At 31.6% G+C, this 24,058-nt stretch overlaps 2 protein-coding genes across 2 annotated transcripts in view; one reads left to right on the top strand and one right to left on the bottom strand.

Moving 5' to 3' along the window:
- Positions 1-4,983, bottom strand: part of LOC139512478 (cyclin-T2-like) — a 22,233-nt gene extending 17,250 nt beyond the window's left edge. Inside the window, exons 1-6 of the mRNA XM_071300108.1 lie at positions 4,807-4,983; positions 3,016-3,097; positions 2,346-2,468; positions 1,743-1,803; positions 849-911; positions 88-133 (exon numbers count right to left, since the gene is read on the bottom strand). Coding sequence (XP_071156209.1) covers positions 88-133; positions 849-911; positions 1,743-1,803; positions 2,346-2,468; positions 3,016-3,097; positions 4,807-4,949 — 518 coding nt within the window. The 5' untranslated portion in view covers positions 4,950-4,983. The remainder of the gene's footprint in view (positions 1-87; positions 134-848; positions 912-1,742; positions 1,804-2,345; positions 2,469-3,015; positions 3,098-4,806) is intronic.
- LOC139512479 (KAT8 regulatory NSL complex subunit 2-like) lies at positions 4,556-24,058 on the top strand. The gene is made up of 9 exons (XM_071300110.1): positions 4,556-4,628; positions 5,147-5,247; positions 6,183-6,425; positions 9,415-9,590; positions 13,790-13,904; positions 16,564-16,727; positions 17,453-17,698; positions 21,661-21,815; positions 23,252-24,058. Exons 3-9 carry the CDS (start codon positions 6,190-6,192, stop codon positions 23,789-23,791), a joined length of 1,632 nt encoding a protein of 543 aa, XP_071156211.1. The 5' UTR covers positions 4,556-4,628; positions 5,147-5,247; positions 6,183-6,189; the 3' UTR covers positions 23,792-24,058.

Below are 24,058 nucleotides of genomic sequence, written 5' to 3'. Positions count from 1 at the left end.
AATTTCTGTGCATTAATATTATAATAACGATTTTTCAGCTTTAATGCATATTTATTTCGTTTATTCATATCCAGAATAAAATCTCACCTGTTTGTTGCCAGGAAATATGAGGTCTGTGCAAGATCTTTTGTAGCTGTAAAATAGAAATTTATAATTCAAAATTCAAGTTTAGTCTGGACAAACACACCTTATACATGTTGCTGCTTGATAACCTAACCTTCAAATGCTATAAAAATTTACATCAAGTTGAAGAACTCTGTCTGTCAATTATTCACAATAAACAACTGCTTTAAAAGTTTCCAACATTGGATGTAAATTTGAAGATACTATTAATGATGTTGAAAAGAATTCTCAAATGTGTCTACATGTATGTTCAGGATAATATATGGGCAAAGATAAGGGACCTCAATCATAAATCTTCACTCATTACTAGGAGGTAAAAAATGTGTGCTTGAAACACTAAAAAACTGTAAATTTGATTGGTTGAATCAAAGTTGGAGTACATTAATCAGACGCAATATAATTATAATCACACGACCTAGCACTCCCAATGTGATAATTATGAAATCGGAATAGAATGAACACCTAATAAATTGGCATGTCTAAAATGCTTTTCTGGATTTACCTTCATCAGGAAAGCTAATACCACGAAATTGAAAAGCCAAGGATTATGAATACTTGTTATTTATTTTAGATGTGGTGATTTCTAGCTTTAAATGTATCGAATTCCAGTGTAAAGTTGAAAATTGCAGTTAACTTGTGTGCTGCTTTCCAGAGGTTTAATATTAATACTACTCTGTCTCTCTATATGTACTTATCCTCAGATTTCGTAATATGTTTTTTCTTACCTTTTACAAGCTGACATGTTTTCACTACATTGGTATGTGGATGGTCTACTGTCAGATCAAAACCTGTATAAAAAAATACAGTACTAGTTATAATGCTAAACTTCTTGTAAGGAAACAATATAAAACTCATTCAAAATGTGTTCAGTAGATAATTATTTAGGATATTCTAAGGTTTAAACTAAAATTGAAAAGACCATAATTTGAAAACCAGTTAACTGCCTACTTGGTATTTTTGGCCAGAATATAAAAATGGTCATTCTTTATAATTAAACATGGTCAGCATTTTAAAGTTTGGTAGCAATTGGTCCATAAGAAGAATATTTCAGAATACTTTAGTTGATAGGTATTAATTTTACAAGTGACATTAAAAAAAGATGTTGTAACTATCTATTTTTGGAGATGGTACAAATGTGATTTATCATTAGGTTTCAATGGGAAACTGAAAGTTGACATTACTTCTCATGCCCAAGTAAAATATTCTGTATAACTGTGGAATAATTTTTTTGTTGGCGAGTACAAATTTTCATTGTTAGAGATATACTTGCAATTTCGAGGATATTTGATTTCATGGTTTTGTCAGCCTGCCTATATAATCATAAAATTTTTGTATATCGTTGTACTTATAAATTTGTGGTTCCAAGATACATAAAGTACACACGAAACCAACAAAAATTGGTATCCAGCAAATAATAAGTTTTCAACAGAAACTGGCATTTTTCTTCAGGTTTGACATGTAGTTTTGAAGAAAATGATACAAATGTATTTTATTAGGTTACAATAGGAAACTGAAAGATGACATTACCTCTCTTTTAAAATATTTTGTATTACTGTATAGCGTACTGTTAAACTCTTATGACAGAACAATAAAATTATATCTATAATACCATTACTTACCAAGAGTTTGCAATAGAATGCTTTCATTGATAACAAGTTGATGAGCTTCATTTAAATATTCCTGAAAATACATTAACATACAAGATTTTAAGTTAATGAAGTTTCATAGAATGCTTTCTGCTTCAAAAATCAAAACATGTAATGTGAAATGCTGAATGCAGTTTTAAAAATTTATACATAATGAAAGCAAGTGACATTCATATTTGTAATGGAGGGTGTCAGAAAGCACTTTTTGTTTAAATATGATCATTGTATTTAGTATCAATTTTCACAAGACATTACTATATAATGTGTTTTTTTTCTTCTTACAAAATGTAAACATATGACAGAATGAAATGAATTGTCTTTTATTAAATAAGAGATCAACATTTGTTTGAAGTGACAAGCCTAATATATTGTAGTTTGTTTTTGGATGGCGAAAATTTTACATATTCTTTTAATTTTGTCAACTAACTTATCACATGAAACTACATGTACAATGTTATAAACCTAGCTAGAATACTGAATCATCTTTAAGTGCAACAATTTTCGATCTGGTTTAAATTTCAGATAGTATATAAACAATGACCCTACATGTACATGAATAGCATATGAAATACTTACTTCACTTTTAGTGTCAGGAGTTTCTTTATTCTGACATATATTGGACACTTTGACAACATGCTCTAATTTTCGAGGTTGTTCTTCTACTTTGGCAGCTAAAAACAAACATGCTGCTGCCATTGCCTATGAGAAAAATATCAATAACAAAACTTTATTATGGTGACATGTTGAAAGTACAAATCTTTTATTGATGTAGTTTAAAATGAAAAACAAAATTGTCATGTCAATCATTATAATAAAGGTCAAACCGTATTTTAGAGGGGCTCAATTGTTTGGAAAGTTTTATAAAAACAAGTCTTAGTGTAAAACAAACTTCAAAAAATTTTATTGAGGTAAATTGGCTGGGAAGACTTATAAAAACAAGATGTTGTGCGAGCTACATGTACTGCTAAGTAATTTGTACTGCTACTTTTTCTCTGATCTGAGAGGAATGTTAAATATGTCTTCTTTTTTGTCATCTACTTAATTTGGATTTAATAGTAGATCATGGAAAAACAATCTAAAGTGGAACACTTGTTTAGTGTTGCTGAACCCATGATGACCTCTAAGACACCTTCTGATTTTTTTTTACATCAGTTGCTGTCTTCCAACAATATATCCAACATTTTATTTCCCTCATATATATAACACAATATCCCCCCACCCTTACAAATGTTAATTAAAAACTTACATTGCGATGGAACTTTTGAAATGAGTGGAACATATAAAATCTGTGCATGTAAACGATGGCGGTGTTGATACATAGCTGAGTACTGAAATCAATGTCAAGGAAAAATTTGATCTAAAAATATATGTACAATAGGAAACTTTCTGTCACCTGTACAGAGCAAGAGACAAACTCTCCCACTATTTATCTTTAAGTTACAACTTGATATACATTCACCAGTGTTATTATTACTAGTCATGAAATTTTACCCTTTTTCTGCAGGAAATGTTTTATTTAAAAGAGGTGCTACAAATAACTTATAGACACTATTCATGAATACAACACTGTTCAGAATTCTTTTTCAGCATAACGGCACACAACTGTGTTCCCTTAAAGGGAGCCATGCACTTTGACTTGTGTTTCAAGCAGTGATGGGCACAATTACTTACAAATGTAAACGATTAATAATCTAATAACTTTCAAGTGTATAGTTCCTGGAGGGCATGGATTTTTTAAGTCTATTTATTAGGTAAATGAAATATCTTTATAAAAGAAACAGATCTGCAAGCAAGAATATTTTTGATAGATGAACATGTACTAGCAACAAACCTATGACACTAAAGAACAACAATTACTTTCAGTTCTGTATACTTTTATAAATGTATAATTATCCATGTATTAGAATCTAGTAACAGATATATCATTTATGTCTTTTCTAAGGATATTTACTTTTGTTCATTCCTCTCCTACAATGAAAGAAATTTAATCCCAGAAAATAGACCTCAGAATTAGCTAAAAATTTTCCCGGAAATCAATGATCATGATACAAGAAAACATATTTTGGCTATTTTTTATAACAATGACCAATCTGACATCTGACTATTATTATTAACTGATTATGAAGATCCATATATGCTTATTTAGCAATATTTTGAAATCAAAAGGCTTGTACAGTGTCACAGAAATTTTTATAGAACTAATTTGTACACGATTGTGTTATTCTTCATTGTGAAAGGTAAAAACTGTTGCAATTAGATCGATGGTATAAATAAAAGGAAGAAGAAAGTCGATATTGACCGTATATAAATCTTAAAGCAGTGATTGCTATATTGGTAGCATCTATAATAGGTTACAGAACCAGACTATGCAAGACCCATCTAAGTAGTCAATGCTGTTTATAGTTACAAATATTAGGTTTTAATATAACTTATATATATAGACAAACCAAGAACATGAATTGGGTATTTAACTATCTATATACTGTTCGTGTAGCACTTCCTTTTTACTTATTTAGAATAAAATTTCAATTATATTCTTTTCCATATAATAATATTGGAAAATATTATCTTATTTTGTTTGAACAGAAGAGTGGTTTTCATCTGGTACTATGAGTTTATTTTCAAGGACAAGAATCATTACATACTATTCAGGTGTATAAAAATCAGAATTTCAGAAACATAGGCAAATGAAAGTTCTGGTAAACTTGGAACTAGATATAAATTAATAATTCAAAAGTAGGCAATGTACATTTTTTAGTTTTTATAAACAAACACATGTGCCAAGGAGTCACATGGTTGAAAACACGTGACTTCATTTTCAGAAAATGGTCGGTCTTGAGAAGAGTTTCAGACCAAATGGTAAGGACTTCTTCATTGCTTGGTATTTTAGTTTTTTTTTTTATTTTTATTAAAAATTATTCAATTTATGCTCAATGTGATCATCCGTTTAGTGAAAACGTGACGTCGGTAGAAAAATGTTCATTGGAACTTCGCGTCTCGATGTTTGCAGTGTGCCCCCTTCCCTCAAACAGGATACACTTGGAGCCGTTGTCCCATATCCTGGATAAGGTTGGCAGCTTGTTGCCTATAAATAAGTTCTTTGTCGTTTTCTATCCCACTCTTTCGGCTGGGGGTATTCAAAAGTTGTTCTTTTGTGAATATCCATCGCTCCCCCGCCATTTACACAACTCCGAGGAAAATGGAAAGGACGCATGCTCGTCCGAAATTCATAGGACTGGACTGAATTTATAGACAACACTAATTGGTTTAAAATCAATTGCATATTTTTGTTTTGTCCTCTGAGCAATAAGAAGTTTAAAATTAAGATTCATTGATTTTTACAAAAAATATTATATAGTTATTTTAATTACTTGTAGCTTAAAGAATAAATTGTGATGTAAACATTTTACCAATTCATATCAATACACTAAGAGGACAGTAGCTGTGTAACATAGCCTCCAAATACTTCGCATTTCAGGTAATTTTGACATGAAATGCATAGAAAATGTATTTCATTTATTTTCCTTACAACTATGTATTCGGGAAGGCGTATATTTAGTTTACTGAAATGACAGTTGCAGATAGAACGCAAGACAAATAGTAAAATAGAAGATTTGACCGATTTACCTTTTATAATATCCAACACCTACGCTAAAAGAAACCAGCTCATTTGAAACAAAAGAGTCACAAGTTGAAATGCCTAAAATTGCATGAACTTGAAAGATCATAAGAGAAACTTGGTTATGTGTAAATATTTGGAAATTTGTTAAATTTTCAGTCATCAATTTTTAGTAAAAAAAGTAGGTCACTGGTACCACATTCTTGTAGTGCTAAATTCATTAAAAAAAATCCCCCATTGACTTTAATACTAATCTATGTCTTGAATTTTATACCTGATTTACCTTTAGAATTTAAAATCTTTCATATATCATTCATGAAAGTACAAATGTAGCCCTATCTTTTGCAACAATAAAAAAATAGTCATAGGGTCATGCATCATTTTTTGGCATTCATGGCCTTGTTTACAAACCCTGTAGATTCACACTTAATTCCTTTACTGACCCCCAAGACTTTTTAACACTGTAGTAAAAATAATAGGTACATTCAATATTTATTTTTAATTACTTTTTTACTTTAGTTTTGATCTGTCTATCCAAAAATATTTATTACAAACATCTACCAATCAGAAGAGCACTTTTTACCAATATGTGGCGGTCCCTGATGACGTATATTTATTTACTGAATTTACCCCTGTAGATATTTATCTGTATCTCTAATTTTAGGATTTTTATGAGAAAAAGGGGGGGGGGGGGCAATTTATAGGTGGAAAGCCTTGCATATGTGGACCTACAGGGATAATAAATATCTGTAGTTTTAATACATCTAAATATTTTTATGTATTTTTTCTTTCAGAATTACAATGATACGCAGTAAAATAACACAACCACAGATTAGAAAAACAAAGCAGCCTGTTGAAGGAGTATTCTGTAACTATTCCCATAGAACATGTATGCACAATCGCTTAGAAGGATTTGAATATTGTATAAAGCATATTCTAGAAGACAAGAATGGACCATACAAACAGTGTGGATTTATTTCCTTGAAGAATGGCAAACGATGTATTAATGCTGCTCCTAAAACAGATAAAAGAGATGGGTATGTATTAATGGTCCATTTTCACTACATGGCTGTCAGCCTCCTTGCTTGATTTTCTTACCTTCCCTACTTTTTCTACTGATCATTTTGTTCTGCTCTAAGCTTGAAAATGAGTACATGGATCCCTCCAATCCTCAGTAATGTCTCAGTCATTACAGCTGAAAGGACGTGCTGGATCAGGTCCTGATTATCTGTTAACTAAAACATGTTACAAGTCAAATTAGTTTATAAGGCCCTCATACAGTAAACCGGCATCAGCGAGTCTGATATTAAACCCATTTTTAATGGGTGAGTGTCATACATGTAATTATGCTGTCCATACATCCAAGGGCTAGCTGTATCAAAGTTTTAGTGCAATTTGTAGTCATCTACTACAGAGTCAATGATTCATCTACCAACAATACAACGTCATGGTAAGCAGGCTGCCAAGCTGATCACCCTTGCCCTGTAAGCAACAGTTGGGGAGTCAGTCAAGGTTGTTCAAATCTCCTATCATCATGGATCCTTCTTTTTTAAAATGACATTTAGATTGATTAAAAAAGATGTTTTTTATTAACAGATTGTGATCGATTATGGTGCCTAAAATTTGAAAGCAAAAGAATCCTGTATCATATTCCAGTCCTAAAACAGATCTTATATAATGTATACCTTTTATCCCTATGATAGCAACATGAGTAACATTGTCTGAATTTTGTCCTGCACATAACTTTGAGCCATAGAACTTAGGCTGATCAATCATGTTATGCAATTACATCATGAGGTTGTGGGCGGATGTTATATATCAAGGTCATGTCATCCAGACCTAGATTTGACCTTTGACCCCTATGATAGGAAACAATGATGTCTGATTTCTGTGCACTACATATAAATCTTTTGTATTGTAGCTTAATTGACAAAACTTTGTATACATGTACTGTAATAATAATGTATGCAGAATACATATACTATAGGGTTATTGCATGAATATTGGGGAATATTGTCCCGAGTAGAATTTTATATTGCAAGAGCTTGCGAGTGCAATATATGTTCTACAAGGGACAATATTCCCCAATATTCATGCAATAACCCTTTTATTGTATAGCAATATAATATTTGAAAGTAAAAATTGGTTTAAACTAAGATTTTGTCGTTGATGACGTCATGAGTTTTGACGATTTATTGCACTAGTGCAATATTAGAATTTATTGCACGCTAACTTTTGGTTACTTTCTGTGGGAAATATTATATTGCTATACAATAAATGTATATATTTATCATCATGGGAGCAGGATGTGAAACAATATCAAAATCAGATCAATCTTACCTTGACCCTAGGAAAGTTATTATGTCAGGTGCAAAACTGTTCTCCGGGAAAATCGATTTTTCATGGAGATAAGATCATTGTGGCATAGACCTTTGACCTAAAAAACAAAAAACCAATATTGAAACTCTCATTTGAGACGTCCATCAGAGATTCTAAATATTAAATACATGTAGACGCATTTCTTTCTGAATTTACAGTATACAAACCTCAGTCATTATTCACGAGTCAGTATAATTCTGTCAAATTGCCCTCTAAGTATCAATGTGTCAACCAAACACAAAAGCAATGATTTCATATAAAGTGAATTGCTGGAAGTCAAAAATATAAAATTTCATTGTCTCAATACTGTTCACTACAACAAGTTAACTATAATGCATTGAGATAATGCATGTACATGTAGGGGCTATGTAGACAGGTCTAGTTTAATTCTATTTTATACTGTAGTGTACAATGCCAATAATGTTTTATTATATGCCTCTAATATTATATAATCAAAAGTTATCTCAGTTTATCGCTTTAATTGTTATTTACAGTTTAATTGAACTGACTTAATTCACCTAGTGTTCTCCCCACGGACTTTAATTTTATAATAGCATCATGGCAATGTGATGCTATCATCTTAAATTTGATACTATCTGAAGTGGTTTTATAATTTTTAGAGACAAGATGGTATTTCAATTTCCCCTGTTTACCAGGATGCTAAATGAAATATCTGGGGAGAACACTGAATTCGTCATTATTTTCCACCAGTCAGACACTACCATCTTAATATTTAGCACTGTTGCCGATTTAAAGAAAAAGAAAAATCCTTTTATCAATTTCTGAAATTCAGTTATAATGTTCTCATGACGAAAATCATGAATTAGAAGATTTAAGCATACAATTAAACAATAAATTGAAACAATGTGTTATATTTGTCAATATCCCTGAAATTGCTAATGTGCCTCTGATTGAGGAACACAAAAGTTGTGTGTAAACAAAAAATCTCTGTGTTTATAAATCAAAATGAATTAAATAAAAATAAAATCCTACAAGTTATAATTTTGCAATTACAAGTTCATCATTTTGAAGAGAAAATATATTATTATCTGATATTAAAACCAGAATAAATATTTTAAGGTTTGTACCTTATTTCATAGACTAATCTACAAATACTTGCTGTAATTTAGTACATCCTTAATACAATGATATACTATTAGAGTTACTGTTTTCTATAAATAGATTGTGTAACAGTTTATTAATATCTTTAAGATTTCCCAAGAAATAGCAAACAATTACATAAGAAATAAAATAATAACTTATAATCTTTAGATCTTATGCATTATTTTTATATCTAAGACCCTGAATTTAATTAAACTATTCTGTTTTTTAAAGAATAAGACTTTTCATTGGAATATTCTAGATAAATATCTGATGCAATTAACCTGTAGACATTTAAAGGACATTAAAGGTCATGAATTAGACTGTTATATAAAGCACATGGTATATGTAGGATCTGATATGAATAATAGGAGATATTTAACAAGAAGGTAAGATTGTGTTATTATGGTCATTCCGGTTATATAGATTTAACCCAAATGTAAGTGTAATTTAAAAATCATCAGTTTTCTAACTTTTCATTATTTTAAGAATTGTGTAACAATGGCTGATTACAACATTTATCTCATGGCTATTTTCAATTTATAGATACTGTGCAGAACATGCAAGAACAGCTGCTGTCACAAGACAAAAGTCATCAAGGAAACGCCAGCCATCACAGTCAGCAGAATCCTTGTTGGAGTCCATTGATCATTACAAATATGCTGATGTCACTAAGTCAAGACCAAAATTATATACCGATTCAACATCAAGTAAAGTTTTAGGTCAGTCTTTCACCATCATTGCAAAGTTGAATGATATTTATTTTAACTTTATAAACTTACATAAAATATTGTAAAGAATGTTATTAGTGGATTTTCAGCCAGTTGACATTTTTTTATCAAGAAATTTTCAGGACAATGGTAGTTGTCTTAATGTTTTTTTCGTTTAAGCTTGTAGATATTAAACTGATTCATAATAATAACAATGAATAATAGTGAGTTACACATTTGAGTTGCCACTTGGTACCAGTCCCTAGATGAATATCTATTGACAGAATTACAGAGTCTGTTAATAACAGGCATTCTTTATATCCCTGCACATCAAATTATTTGAAAGGGTTAATGTATGAAACTATGATTTGATATACATGTACACCTTATTTATTAAAGTCAGAGATTATGATCTAACTGCTTTATAACCTTTTAGGGAAGTGCACAGTGTTTTCCTTTTTTCACTAAGGGAAGGTGGGTGTTTTAAAAAAATCACTTGCAACCGGGTGTTTTTTTTTTAAATGTCCATCCGTTTTTTTTTTTTAATTTACTGTGGGTGCACGTGGGGGTCACAAAAATAAAGATTAGTATAATATTCACATTTAATGGAGTTGAACAAACATAAATAGACGTAGTCATATTAATTGTCAAATATTCTTTGATTTGATTTTTTTCAACAATTTATCTCTTTTCTCTCTTCTTTCATTTACAATTTTATGTCCTATTTCTTGCTTTTGTGCTGTATTTTTGGCCCATAGAACAGTAGTATCCTTCCTCTGTGACTATAAGCCATTTGAAGTCTTGCTCATTTTTGTCTTCACTTGCGTGTCTTTTCCGTTTTTTGATTGATTTTTGTTCAATTTCCACAACTTCAACATTACTAGCAATTTTATTTAACTTATTTGGTCTAGTATTTTCTTTATCATCATCGTCATCTGCCTTTCTTGTACCCCGAATGATAAATGAAAACATTGAAATTTGACGATTGGACGCCATCTTTGTCAATGAAAACAAATCAGCGAGGCGCGATTAGTATTCAAATTGTAACGGTACGGAACCGAAAAAAATCCGAAATTTGAAAAAAAGCCGACCACCTCCTACAGACCAATTAGTTTAACCAGCGTTTTGGGAAAAACCATGGAACGAATAATCACTACCAGAGTTGAATGCTATGTGGAATCTGAAAATATTTTAGACATAGAACAGGAAGGTTTCAGACATTTTAGATCTACAACTAATGCACTATTAAATTTAACACAATCTATACTGGATGGATTTAATTTAGATAATTTTACGTTAGCAGTTCTAATTGATTTCGAAAAGGCTTATGACAGTGTTTGGAGAGAAGGATTATTGGTAAAATTACACCAATATGGAATTAAAGGAAAAATATGGAAATGGATACAGGCTTTTCTAAATGAAAGGTACTCCAGATGTATAGTAAATAAACACGAAGGACAATGGTGTAGGACTGAAACTGGTCTACCACAAGGGTCAGTTATTTCACCAATACTTTTTAATATCTTTGTAATTGACCTTTTTGAAAAAGTAAAGGCGGGAAAATGCAAATTTGCTGATGACAGTACCTTTTGGAATACTGGTAACGATTTAGAGGAAATAAGATTAAAAACTCAAGATGAATTAAATACAATCATGAATTGGAGCAAAAAATGGAGAATAAATATTAATACAAATAAAACAGAATACTGTATTTTTTCAAGAAATAAAAAGCATCCAGGAACAGTACACCTTGTGTTAGGAAACCAACCAATTAAATACAATCCTAATCCAAAATTATTAGGAGTTACATTGGATGAAAAACTTACCTTTAGTGAACATATCAACATCATAGAAAAAAAAGCTGGAAAATCACTCGGAATATTAAGAGAAATAAAAGGAATAGGTAACATAAAAACTAAATTTCTTATTCAAGTCTACAATAGTATTATAGGTTCCATTTTTCTTTACGCAAGCTGTATTTGGCAAACAGGGAAAGAAGAACACTTAAAAAAATTAAATGCCATCCAAAGAAAGGGCTTATCTATTTGTCTAGGAGTTTCTGCAACAGCCAGTTTAGAAGTCTTACAAGTTATGGCAGGAGTTTTGCCATTAGATCTCAGAAGAGAAGAAATGGCTATTAGAGATATTGCAAGACTTAATTCATACTCAACCAAAATCCCTATCAGAAACAAAATAGATGAATGGAAAAACAAAGAAACAGTGGACAAGTTCATATCACCTTTAGGCTTAATGTTACAACAAGCAAAAAACATGAAAGAAGAAACAGATATCAGTATTGATGACATAGAACCAGAATATCAATTTCAAGGTCTACAAGCATCAAAATCTCCACCAGAATATTGGCGTACTCTTGGTTCCTCAAAAAACAGAACTAAAGAACAAGAAATCACAGGAAAAAATTTAATATTAAACAAACTTAACACAGTATCTCCATCAACAGTTGTTGCTTTTACAGACGGTTCTTGCCAATCCAACCCAGGACCTTGTGGAGCAGGTGCAATTGTAATCTTCAACAATAAAGAAATTGAACTTAAACAACCAGTTTCAAAAAGGGGTTCAATTCTTTTGGCAGAGCTGGTTGCAATAAAATTAGTATTAGATTATGTAAGCAGAATTGAAAACAAAACATTAATTGAAGAAGTAAAAATATTTTCGGACAGTCAAACAGCAATTGGAATTTTAACATTAAATTGGAAAATTGAAAATAACAGATCCACTTCACATGAAATTATTTCCCTTATTAAATGTATCCAAAAACACCATGGAATAAGAATTAATTTTGATTGGACCCCAGGACATGCAGATGTTAGAGGAAATGAAATAGCTGATAAACTAGCTAAAGAGGCAGCTAAAGAGGCAAATCAAATTCAGAAAGAAGCCCATATTACAGTAACTAAACAAGATATTAAAACAGCAGCAAGAATTTTAGTAAATAAAAAGTGGCAACATAGATGGGATAATAGTGATACAGGAAGATTTTATTATAACTTTCATCAGACTGTCAGCAATAAATCGACATTTAATTATCCAGATCACAAAACAGCAAAAATTATTAGAAATTTAAGATCCGGATACTACCTAAAAAATTATCAAAACAAAATCAATCAAAATATAGACCCAAAGTGTGAATGCGGTCAATTAGAAACTGTGGAACATTATTTACTATTTTGTGAAAATTATGAAGAGGCAAGACAGAAACTTATACATGAGATATACTTCAACACAGGATCGTTACATATTAATTTGGAACTTTTATTGTCAATAGAAAAAAACGACAATGTCTCCGTCTCTAATGAAACACTAATGCGATTGTTGGGTGACTTTATTTGCGAGTCGCGTCGGTTTGATTAATGTAATGTTAGATTTTTTTTATTTTTTTTCTTTCTTTTCCTTTAAATTTTCATGTTAATTAATAAATGTAGATATATTTTTTAATTTTTGGAAAAATATGTTAAGCACAGTTGCCACCTAATAGTATGTATTTTAAAGTACAAGTGAGTTGTTTACCAGAGTGAAATATAAATACACGCGAGATTTAAATAATTACAAGGGAGACAATCCAGTGTCAACAGCGACACCTACAGAATACAGAATACCACCTCCTAAAATCGAAAGGTGGTCGGCTTTCAAAAGAAGGTGGTCGGCACACCCGGCTTAAATGCCGAATGGAAAACACTGGTGCATTCAAACTTTTTTTTTGTGATCTTTATATTGTCAACAGAAAATATTACATTGTTATAAAATGACCATCAATCGTTTTCTTAGGTTTGTTGATTTTCCATACTTACATACATTTTACATAGATACAATGATTCTTCTCCAATAAAAAAAAATGAAATATTTGTGCATGATGAATTGAAAATAAATATTCATGCAGCATTATAACCAAAAATAAATAACCATTTCTCACAACGATTGAAACAAATGTTCATCCACTCCACAATATTGAATGGTTCTCACCTTCATTTTCAAACAACTTACATGTATTCAAGTGTGCCATGATTTTTTGTTCAAATTGAATATCAGTTTGATAAAGACATCATGATCATATCCAAATTAAAGTATTTTGTAACTTTATCACAGAGAGTAAGGAATTTAATTAATGCATTCAGTGATAAATATCATTTTCTTCTGTTTGCTTTTCACAAGAAAGAGACTATTTTTTCTTTGATAATAATTTGTTATTTCAGAATATGCCAGTTCAAGTGATTCAGATGAAGAATTACCATTGGTGGATCAAGCATGGCGTGGTGACGGGGAAAGTGATGCTGAGAGTATAGATAGTGAACAAGAAGATTATTTGAAGTAAATCGTTTTGACTTTTATAACTTTATAGATGTAAGAAGATTTGGTATGAGTGTCAATTAGACAACTCTTCATCCAATTCACAATTTGTAAAAGTAATTACATTATAGGGCTAAGTACAGTCTTCAACAGGGAACCTTGACTCACACCAAACAGTAAGCTATTAAGGGCCCCAGAAATGACTAGTGTAAAACCATTCAAACAGGAAAACAAACAATATAATACAATGCAGCCAACAGTGGATTAAGAATTTCCCTTTCATCATTAGTGAGGATGTATATATTTAGAAAATCCTCTAGCTCTTCCCATTCAAAACAGTGAACATATTAATATTGTCACTTTTATATAAAAAAAAAACCTTTATAGGCTACAAATTTGTCTCGCTTTATATATATCCTCTTACAGTTTATTAGGTAGAATCTTAATTATTATGTAGAACAGTTCTGAATTCTATTGTTGATTTAAGATATTTATTATAAGGTATGCATTAATTATTACAAAACTGACTCTATGTCATGACCAGATAATAAAACAAATTACAAGTAAAAGAAAGAAAAAAAACATTTAGTGTTCTAGGTCAATAGATGGTTATGCAGGGGTCGAATTTAAGCTTTTTTGTGTACTGGCCAGCCGGACCAGTGGACTGAAAACTCTACTGGTTCGGCTCCAAATCTACTGGTCCTGCAAAAATGACATTAATTTGACAAACACTAATATAAATGACAGATGCTTAATTTTATTTTGATGCTTTCGTTTACATAAGTTAGACAAAGGAATAGTCTTTATTCTGATTTTGATAAAGGCTTTGGTAATCTCAATGATTTTCTTTATCAAAATCAGGATCAAGTACAGAAAAAATATCAACATTTAAAGTTTGAATAATTTTCCCTGCCTTGGATTCCTCGGGTGCCTTCCTGTCTTTTATTGCTGTAGATTTTTTGTGCTGTTCTGATTGCTCATGAGCAAGTACAGAATCCAATCTGAAATGTGACGATCCAGTTACGAAAATACATTTCCTATCTAGGTCTGTCACTGCAAATTTTTCACATATTGTACAGTTCATTAAATTCCGAGCTACTATATAATGCAACCATTCACGATCTTTTTCCCATGATTTTTGGTATTTGCGTTTCCTTTTGTCACTTTCGTATACTTTATTTCGATCTTCCTTTTGATTTTCAGTTATCTTAATTTTTTTGTCCGGCGGTTTAACTCCTTCCAAAAATTTACACATTTTATATTGTTGTGAAGGACGCTCACCCGAGATATTAATTAACTTGATCAATTGTAATACCCCCCAGTACCGTGTAATTGATTTCACAGGTAAATTGTTTTGTAAACAAACGGAGATTGCGATGCAATCAGTGATTTTTATCGACAAATTTCTACTGGTCCCCCGGACCACCAGCTGACAAAATCTACTGGTCTGACGCAAATTTTACTAGTCCCGGAACCACCGGACTAGCGCTAATTTCTACCCCTGTGGTTATGACACATAACAAACAAAATGAAGTTTAAATAATATACCATATCTGTTTTTGTCGAGCCTGCAACTTTTGTTGCAGAAAGCTCGACATAGGGATAGTGATCCGGCTACGGCGGCGGCGGCGTTAGCTAACTTCTTAAAAGGTTTATATTTTAGAAGGTGAAAGACCTGGATGCTTCATACTTTGTATATAGATGCCTCATGTTACGAAGTTTCCGTCAGTCACATGTCCAATGTCCTTGACCTCATTTTCATGGTTCAGTGACCACTTGAAAAAAAAGTTCAGAATTTTTGTAATGTTGAATTCTCTCTTATTATAAGTAATAAGATAACTATATTTGGTATGTGCGGACCTTGCAAGGTCCTCATGCCCGTCAGACAGTTTTCACTTGACCTCGACCTCATTTCATGGATCAGTGAATAAGGTTAAGTTTTGGTGGTCAAGTCCATATCTCAGATACTATAAGCAATAGGGCTAGTATATTTGGTGTATGGAAGGACTGGAAGGTGTACATGTCCAACTGGCAGGTGTCATCTGACCTTGACCTCATTTTCATGGTTCAGTGGTTATAGTTAAGTTTTTGTGTTTTGGTCTGTTTTTCTCATACTTTATGCAATAGGTCTACTATATTTGTTGTATGGAATGATTGTAAGGTGTACATGTCTAGCGGGCAGATGTCATCTGACCTTGACCTCATTTTCATGGTTCAGTGGTCAAAGTTAAGTTTTTAAGTTTTGGTCTTTTTATGTAATTTTATATGCCAAAGGTCAGCTATATTTGGTGTATGGAAATATATTATGATCTATATGTCAGTCCCGCAGATTTATTTGACCATGACCTCAATTGCACAGTTCATTGCACAGTGTTAAGTTTTTGTGTTTTGGTCTATTTTTCTTAAACTATAATAAGTAATAGGTCAACTATATTTGTTGTATGGAAGCTTTGTTAGCTGTACATGTCTGCCTGGCATGGTTCATCTGACCTTGACCTCATTTTCATGGTTCATTGGTCTTTGTTTAGCTACTTGGTTAATGTTAAGTTTATGTGACAGTTGTAATAAAGCTTTATACTTAGGACTATCAACATAATATCAATGATTAGTAAAGAAGGCGAGACATTTCAGTGTGTGCACTCTTGTTTATTTATTTCCTGATATTGATTTTGAATTGTAGGTATGCTGGAATATACACAGCTGAGGAGGTAGCATTAATCATGAGAGATAAATTGATACGTCTACAATCTCTGTATATCGACCAGTTCAAAAGATTACAACATATTATGAAGGAGAAGAGAAGAAAATACTTGCATACTTACAAACAGGAAAAGGAATCTTTAGGTGTGTATATCACATGTATATGTAATTAATTCTTTTGTTGAGGCCAGTCATAGATGCTACTTCTCATGCATCATTGCCCTCAACAACATAGGATTGGGAAACCCAGATTTTCCTAAAGGTATACTGTACAATATGGTTTCTGAAACTTATTTGAGGCAATTAGTTGAGACATACATATTTTAGTTTAATGGTTTTACTTTTATTGACAAATGCATAAATTTTATACAGATAAACATTTACAGTGATATTGAGAGGATACAAAGTGAAATTTCTTCTTTTTCTCTTAGAATCCTAAAAAATATATGCACTTTAATACAGAAGACAAGATTTGCTCACTTTTGGAATGGATACATTCATACCATGTTTATTACTCTTTTACTATCAAACTCACAGGCCATTAGTATTTGAGGAAATCTAGGCCACAAGGATTTCTACTGAATTTAAGAGGAAATTAGATGATCATCATCTCCTTTGAAATCTATTGGCCAATCTCTACAGATCTGGTCGGAAACAGTTGCTAGCATGAAATTTTATAATTCACATTATTTCCAAAGCTATGGATATTTTGATTTTTCTATTTTTAATGTTTTCTCCTGAAGTGTTGCAAATAACTTAAAACTAAATTTATCTTATGATTCAGGATAACTTTGTACAAAATTATTCATTATGGCTATGATGACATAATAAAATAGGAGGAGAGAATAACATATATCTTCATTTTCCAGGGAGTATCAGAGACTACAAACAAGATCCTGAAACATTACATAAATATGAGAAACTGAAGTACATAAAGCGATATCATAGAAGATATGGAAAAGAGGCTTTGTTGCATCGACAATCAAAGCAACGTAGAATAGCTGTGTCAGAGGGTTCTAATTACAGACCACCATCTTATCCTAGGTGTATCAACATCGATGGCAGTGCTAAATGTTTAGAAAGAGCAATGCCTTTATCTAAATATTGTTCTAAACGTATCCTTTTGTAATATGTGTAAAAATTTTAAGGATAACATTTTTTTCAAGGCTATTAACCAGTTTATATTAGCAGTTATCTCTTTGCATTAGCATAAAAACAACCTTTGTTGAAAGAACTAAATAGAAAAAAACTATATGAGGTACCAATCTGTGACACTGAAACTGTACAGGATGAGCAAAAAACACTCAAAGGAAAGAAACTAGGCTTTTATTACTGTTCTTCATCTCAAAGTGACAGTAAGGCCTTCAACAGAGCAAAAAGTGTCCCCTCACTGCAAGTTTAAGAGGGCCCCTAGCACAGGTTACAGTGAAATTATTCGGGAAATATGATACTAGTTTGATCTTAAAGATCTTAAGATTATTTCGATCAAGAACCCAACCAGCTATAACTTTTACATAAATATGTATAAGGTAACACTGAAATACAAAATGCCTGTTAAAATGGGACAAAAGGCAACTGTATGGATAGAAAAGCGAAAACAATTTACAGTTTGACTGTATTTTTGTTCTTAAGTCTTCTAAATATATCTTTTTGACATCAACATGAAATATTCATAGACAGAGAAGAAGAATTAAGGATATTAATTGTTTTTGGGATGTCAGAAATTGTCATGGAGTATATATATACTTTAGAAAATTATTTTTGATGAATAAATAAATTTTTGATGGAATATATAGATATATTTTTAAGCAGTTAAGCTGCTTTATGCGAGCACCCTAGATTTATGTTCTACCCAATAAATGCTGAAATATGTGCCACTTTTATTATCTGGCTGGCTATCATGTTATTTATAACTAATTGGACAATTTTTTCATACTTTTTATTCTGGAATATAAAAGATATTACCATAAAAACGTTAAATGGTCGTCGATTTTCCCAAAAGTTTTGAAGCTGCACATAGGAAGTAGTGCTCGATAGAAATCCTTCTATAGTTTATTATTCCCTGTGCTGTTGGTTAAGATGTCAAAGAACAATTGTATGAAATATTTGATCGCCGAAAATCTATAAAGACGAGTCGTTTACATTTCCCAAATGGCAAAAGTCGTAGGAATATTGTTTGTCATCGATACGTATTACATACGTCAGTAGTCTATTAATCAGCTGATATAACTTGGCGGCAATTTCAAATTACATAGAAGACGAAATTTACGTACCTTTTAAATTGGGAGGATTCTGATGATACATAGGTACTTTATTATTAATCATTTTATTCGTTTTTTGTCTGAAATGATTGAGATTATTTAAATCATCTAAATTCAGTAATCTTAAATGTATGCTCATTTGTATTCTCGTTATATTATTCCGTTATCTCGCAAATGACTTCCTTCATGCTTGTCAAATAGAGTTGTTGTTATTGTAGTTTTCTGATTGGTCGATGTCAAGGTCATTTTAAGATTGTTTCGCTTTGGTGTTACAATGTAACATAATGCTACACGTGTTTTGTTAAGCTCAATGTGTTTCAATAAATATTGAGATTAAAACTTTAACAACTGTTTTCTAAAGGACGGCATTATTTAACTTCCAAAGTCGCATATTCTGTAAAATATTAAGTCCGAATCTGTGACGCGTATCACACCGTAATTGTTTTTACTTTACAAGGAATTTTTGATTTCCGGTTCAGAAAAATACGACTTTTTTGTTATAATGTTTCTTTTTATAATTTTTCTTATTTAAACACTCGTTAAGTGTTCTTGAATCAATTCTATGCGGTTCCCTCAATCATGTATCGTTGTACCCATTTGTAACTCGTTACAGTTGAAAAGATTTGTACCTGGTTACAAATGTAAGGGGGGAAATATTCAGCACTAATTTCTTGACATATATGGACTAACGAGGCTCGAGAAACGTTTATGTTTTCAACAAGTTGAAGTTACAAACAAGTTTTTCTTAATTCCTACTATTACAGTTATTTAAAGTTTAAATAAATGTGTTTTTTTATTATGATATTAGTAATGGAAGACAGTTAAACCGTAATCAAGATATTTTAATTCAGTTATAATTTGAGACTTTTATAAAATACACCTTATCACTAATCCCGGCTGACCCGGCCGCTTGAACTTTTGACGCATACAACAAAACAATAACTTTTCCATTGTGGCGTCAGATATTTTGTTTTATGACGACAAAATTTTACGGGAACCTGTGTGATTTTCAGTAATGGCGGACTAATAGCGATAAGGTGTATGGCACTGCCTATGGTTACATGGAAATGTAACAATAATAAAAATATTATTGTTACATAGGAGACTAAATGCCGGAATGCATGGTTGGGTAAGGACTTGTTGAAAACCAGTGATGTACGATGGGACTAGAAATATGTACTAATAATAAAAGTTGAAGACATTTATTTTATATTTGCAATGCATACATTTATTACATACAATTTATTTACTGTAATTTTTTATTTACAATGACAATTTCTACAAATCCAGTAAGTGTTTTTAAAGTCTGACACATTTTTGATGAACGAAATAAAGTCCTCCACTGTTACGTGTACATACAGAAGTTCTTAGTATTAAAGTGACAGTCAGCAAACTTTGCTTTTGATGTATCAATTTGCATCAAATTGTATAGCTGTATGAAATTTATGTCTTGATATTGTTTTAGTTTCCTCTAAAACGCATCCCAAGTTTAAATGTTTTTCACTCTAAATAAATTGGTTCAAAGTATGACAGTAATAAGAGAAGGTGTGCAGTTAAATACTTTAAAAAAGTGAAACCATTGAACTACATTTTTCGCCTTTGGCACTCCTAATCTTGAGTAGTATCTTTAGGAACATCAAAACCATTAATACGTAAAACTATTCAAAAAAGTTATACACCATTTGTTGAATAATAATATTTATTTTCTATCAGTACCAGGGGCGGATCCAGCCATTTAATAAAAGGGGGGGGGTCCAACTATATGCTCCCATTCAAATGCATTGATCGGCATGTTTTTCATGTACCCCTCCACCCGGTAACAATAACGTAATGCTGAGATTACTATTAATCTCAGGGTAATGTAACCGTAGCCTCAGTAATTATTGTTACATTCGTAATAAATCAGTTCCTCGCCCAACTTTGCATTCCGGCAATTAGTCTCCAGTGTAACAATAATATTTTTATTGTTGTTACATTTCCATGTAACCGTATCCAGTGCCTAATAAAATTGAGAATGAAAATGGGGAATGTGTCATATAGACAATAACCTGATCTAAGAGCAGACAACAGTCGAAGGTTACCAATAGATCTTTAATGCAGGGAGAAACTCCTACACCCAAAGGATTGCTTTTGCTGGCCCCTTTACATAATAACGAAAATGTATACTATTTCAACTAGTCACTTTGTTCCGGTGGAACTTTTAAATCAGAGGAAGAACAAAGTAACACATACTAATAAGTTCCTCTGAAACTTTTCGGCTAGTGAGTTCTTTCCGCCCGGAACTTTCCAACGTCGGAACAAAAGAGCATTTACAATAACTTGGACATACACTAAAATCAGAAGTATACACAAGAAATTAAAATTTAAAAAAAATGTACAAAACAATTATGAAAAATAAATATGATATACAGCAACAATCACCACATTAGTGGGTCCTCACTATGGACAGGTGCATACAGAATGTGGTGGCTTAAACATCTTAACTGACACAAAACTCTCCCCTAACATAGGACAGTGTATGTGTATAATCTCAGACATGGAATCTTTATAAATATAAATTGGAAATAACTTTTGAAAGTGGTAGGATTGCATAACATAAACATTACTGTACAAGCATTATTCATGTTATTTGATACTTTAGAAATAGCTGAGAACAATGCCTGAGATAAATATTTTTACTAATTCTTTACACTATTCATCTGAACTTGGCCAAGTTTGCCTTTGGGTTTTTGATTAACTGCCTATAGCACCCTTTGGTGCTTTGATTTACATTCATTAACAACTCCTCTGTATTACAAATTCCTTGACCTTGCAAGATATTTTAAATGATAATCACCAGGCTTTGTTTAGACAATGTTCATTTGGAGACACCAGCTGTACTTGTCCAGTTGCATCATGGGAAGAAGTACCTCTATGTCATAGACATACTCCACTCTCAGAATGTGAACCAAGAATACATCTAGTAGAAGAGGTTTGTACTATGATATTAGAAAACTTAGGCCATTCTTGTTTGTATCTAGCTGTCTCTAAGCTAAGTGCAGAATAATTTTATAAGTTGAAGGCAGGATACACAACATAACCATAACAATTACAAAAAAGTGCAGCCCATTACCTTTTGTTTTTGTTTTCAAAACCAATAAGCAATCATTAGAGGAGAAAACATATACATGCAACAGGGTTTCAAATGGCAAAATAATACCTTAGAAATAAAGCCTTTCTGGATAATTTTGGCATACAAAAGATCTTAATTTCAACGTTTACTCTTTCTCTCTTTTGGTCCCAATGTCTTCCCAGGGATGATTGGATAAACAATTTATTCAGTTTATTAAGATGGAAATGTAAAAGATGAAACAGGGACCATTGTTTGAATAAAATAGAAAAGTGTTCCTCTAATTAATGTCCGACCCACTATCATTCACTCACATTAGCTCATTTTATCTCCTGAAAAAAATGCTTATCTTTCTGCAGAACTGCAGTAAATGCAAATTTCTGCAATAGTATTAATATATCAAAGGATTTTTTTTCATCATCATACAAAAATGCCATCATTTGACTTCTTGTAGTAATTATAGCCTATAAATACTGTAAACCGGGAAATTTTCGTGCCGTCTTTATTTCACGATTTACTAACATAATCCAAATTTGCGCCGTTTTGAATTCACAATTACCCTGGCCCATATAAATATTTTTATAAATGATTTGGAAAGTGATATCTTAAATCAAGTGATAAAATCAATCAGAAATCTCTTGTTTTCGGTTCATTTATCATGTTAATGTTAAAGTAGATTACAAGTTTGTAATGTTTGCTTGTAAAAAACACATACACAATATCAGAAAGTTGACCTAATTAGGATTGAATTAGATAAAATGCTGTCAGGATTAATGATAATTAATCCATTTTTTTATCTGATTAATTTGTGTAGTAGATTCAACGAGGTGATACTTTTATTACTGATTGACATGTATCATTAACATAATTGCAATGAGTATTGTTTACATAACAAAATCCGTTATGTTTGCTTCCGTTTTTATGGTCCACTATTTGCATTAAATTTATAACTTCTAACACTGCTTTTCATTAAGAGATACAGTTATGATTTCAGTTATATATGTGTCGTCTATAAAATCAGTGTTATACAGTAGTCCTATATATGTTTTATTCATATGCTTAGATATATGAAGATGTGGTATGAGTGTCAAAGAAATAACTCTCCATCCAATTCACAACTTGTAAAAGTAAATGTAACATTTCGTCGTTTTATTTTCGCGTTTCTATTCTTACTGCGAAAATTAAACTACCGCCAAAATTTCCCTGTTTACAGTATCATTTTTTTTGAAGTGTTGTAATTAAAATATGTCTACTAAGTCCTGTTTTGTTATAAGAGTGTTTGTATTTTATACTTGCAGGAAAAAGAAGAAGCACTTGTGTTAACAAAAGAAGCGTTAGAAAATTTATTGCCTGATTTAGAGTTAAATCCTCAAGACTTACTCCTCGGAAATCACTTTCTTGGACAGAATCCAGAATTTCCTGATTTAATATTTTCTGGATCTGATCATGAACAAACTGAACCAAAGTTATCTCAAAAAGAGACTGAAAAAAGGACTGAGGTAACTGCAAATGACAATATGACAAAATCTATAATGAATCCACCTAAAACAGCAAAAATGAATGGGTCATGTGATCCTAAAACACAATTAAATCCAGTTGTCCCGCCAACTATAAGTTTACCACCAGTAGGAGATGAACAGCCCTCTACATCAAATGGCACTCGTTTATTACTTCAACATCTAAAGGGCGATGTAGATGTTGAAGGTTGTCCCAAAACAGAGACTGACACAAATGGAGAATCTGATGTTAAAAATGGGGAAGAGCCAATGGATGAAGAGGAAAAGAAGGAATCTAACACTAAGGAACAGGGAAGCAGTTTGGAAAATGGTGTTTCATAGACAATTTTACATTTAGTTTCATTATCATATAGTGCTTTATTAAAAAAATACAGATTTGTAGAGTCTTTTGAATGCCATTAACAACTCACATGTTCGATAAAATTTAAGACTGGGGGTAATCGTCAATTACAAACTTATTACGTTAAAGGAAATTGTTGAAATATGGATTTCATATTGAGGTTGCCAATTAACAGTACTGAATTTGTTAGGATGTGTAAAACATGAATTTAGTTAATTTGAGAAAAGAACATTACAAAACAGAAAAAA

This window comes from Mytilus edulis, chromosome 2, assembly GCF_963676685.1.
Source record: "Mytilus edulis chromosome 2, xbMytEdul2.2, whole genome shotgun sequence".
Taxonomy (NCBI): Eukaryota; Metazoa; Mollusca; class Bivalvia; order Mytilida; family Mytilidae; genus Mytilus; species Mytilus edulis.
This window is presented reverse-complemented; position numbering and strand designations above follow the sequence as displayed.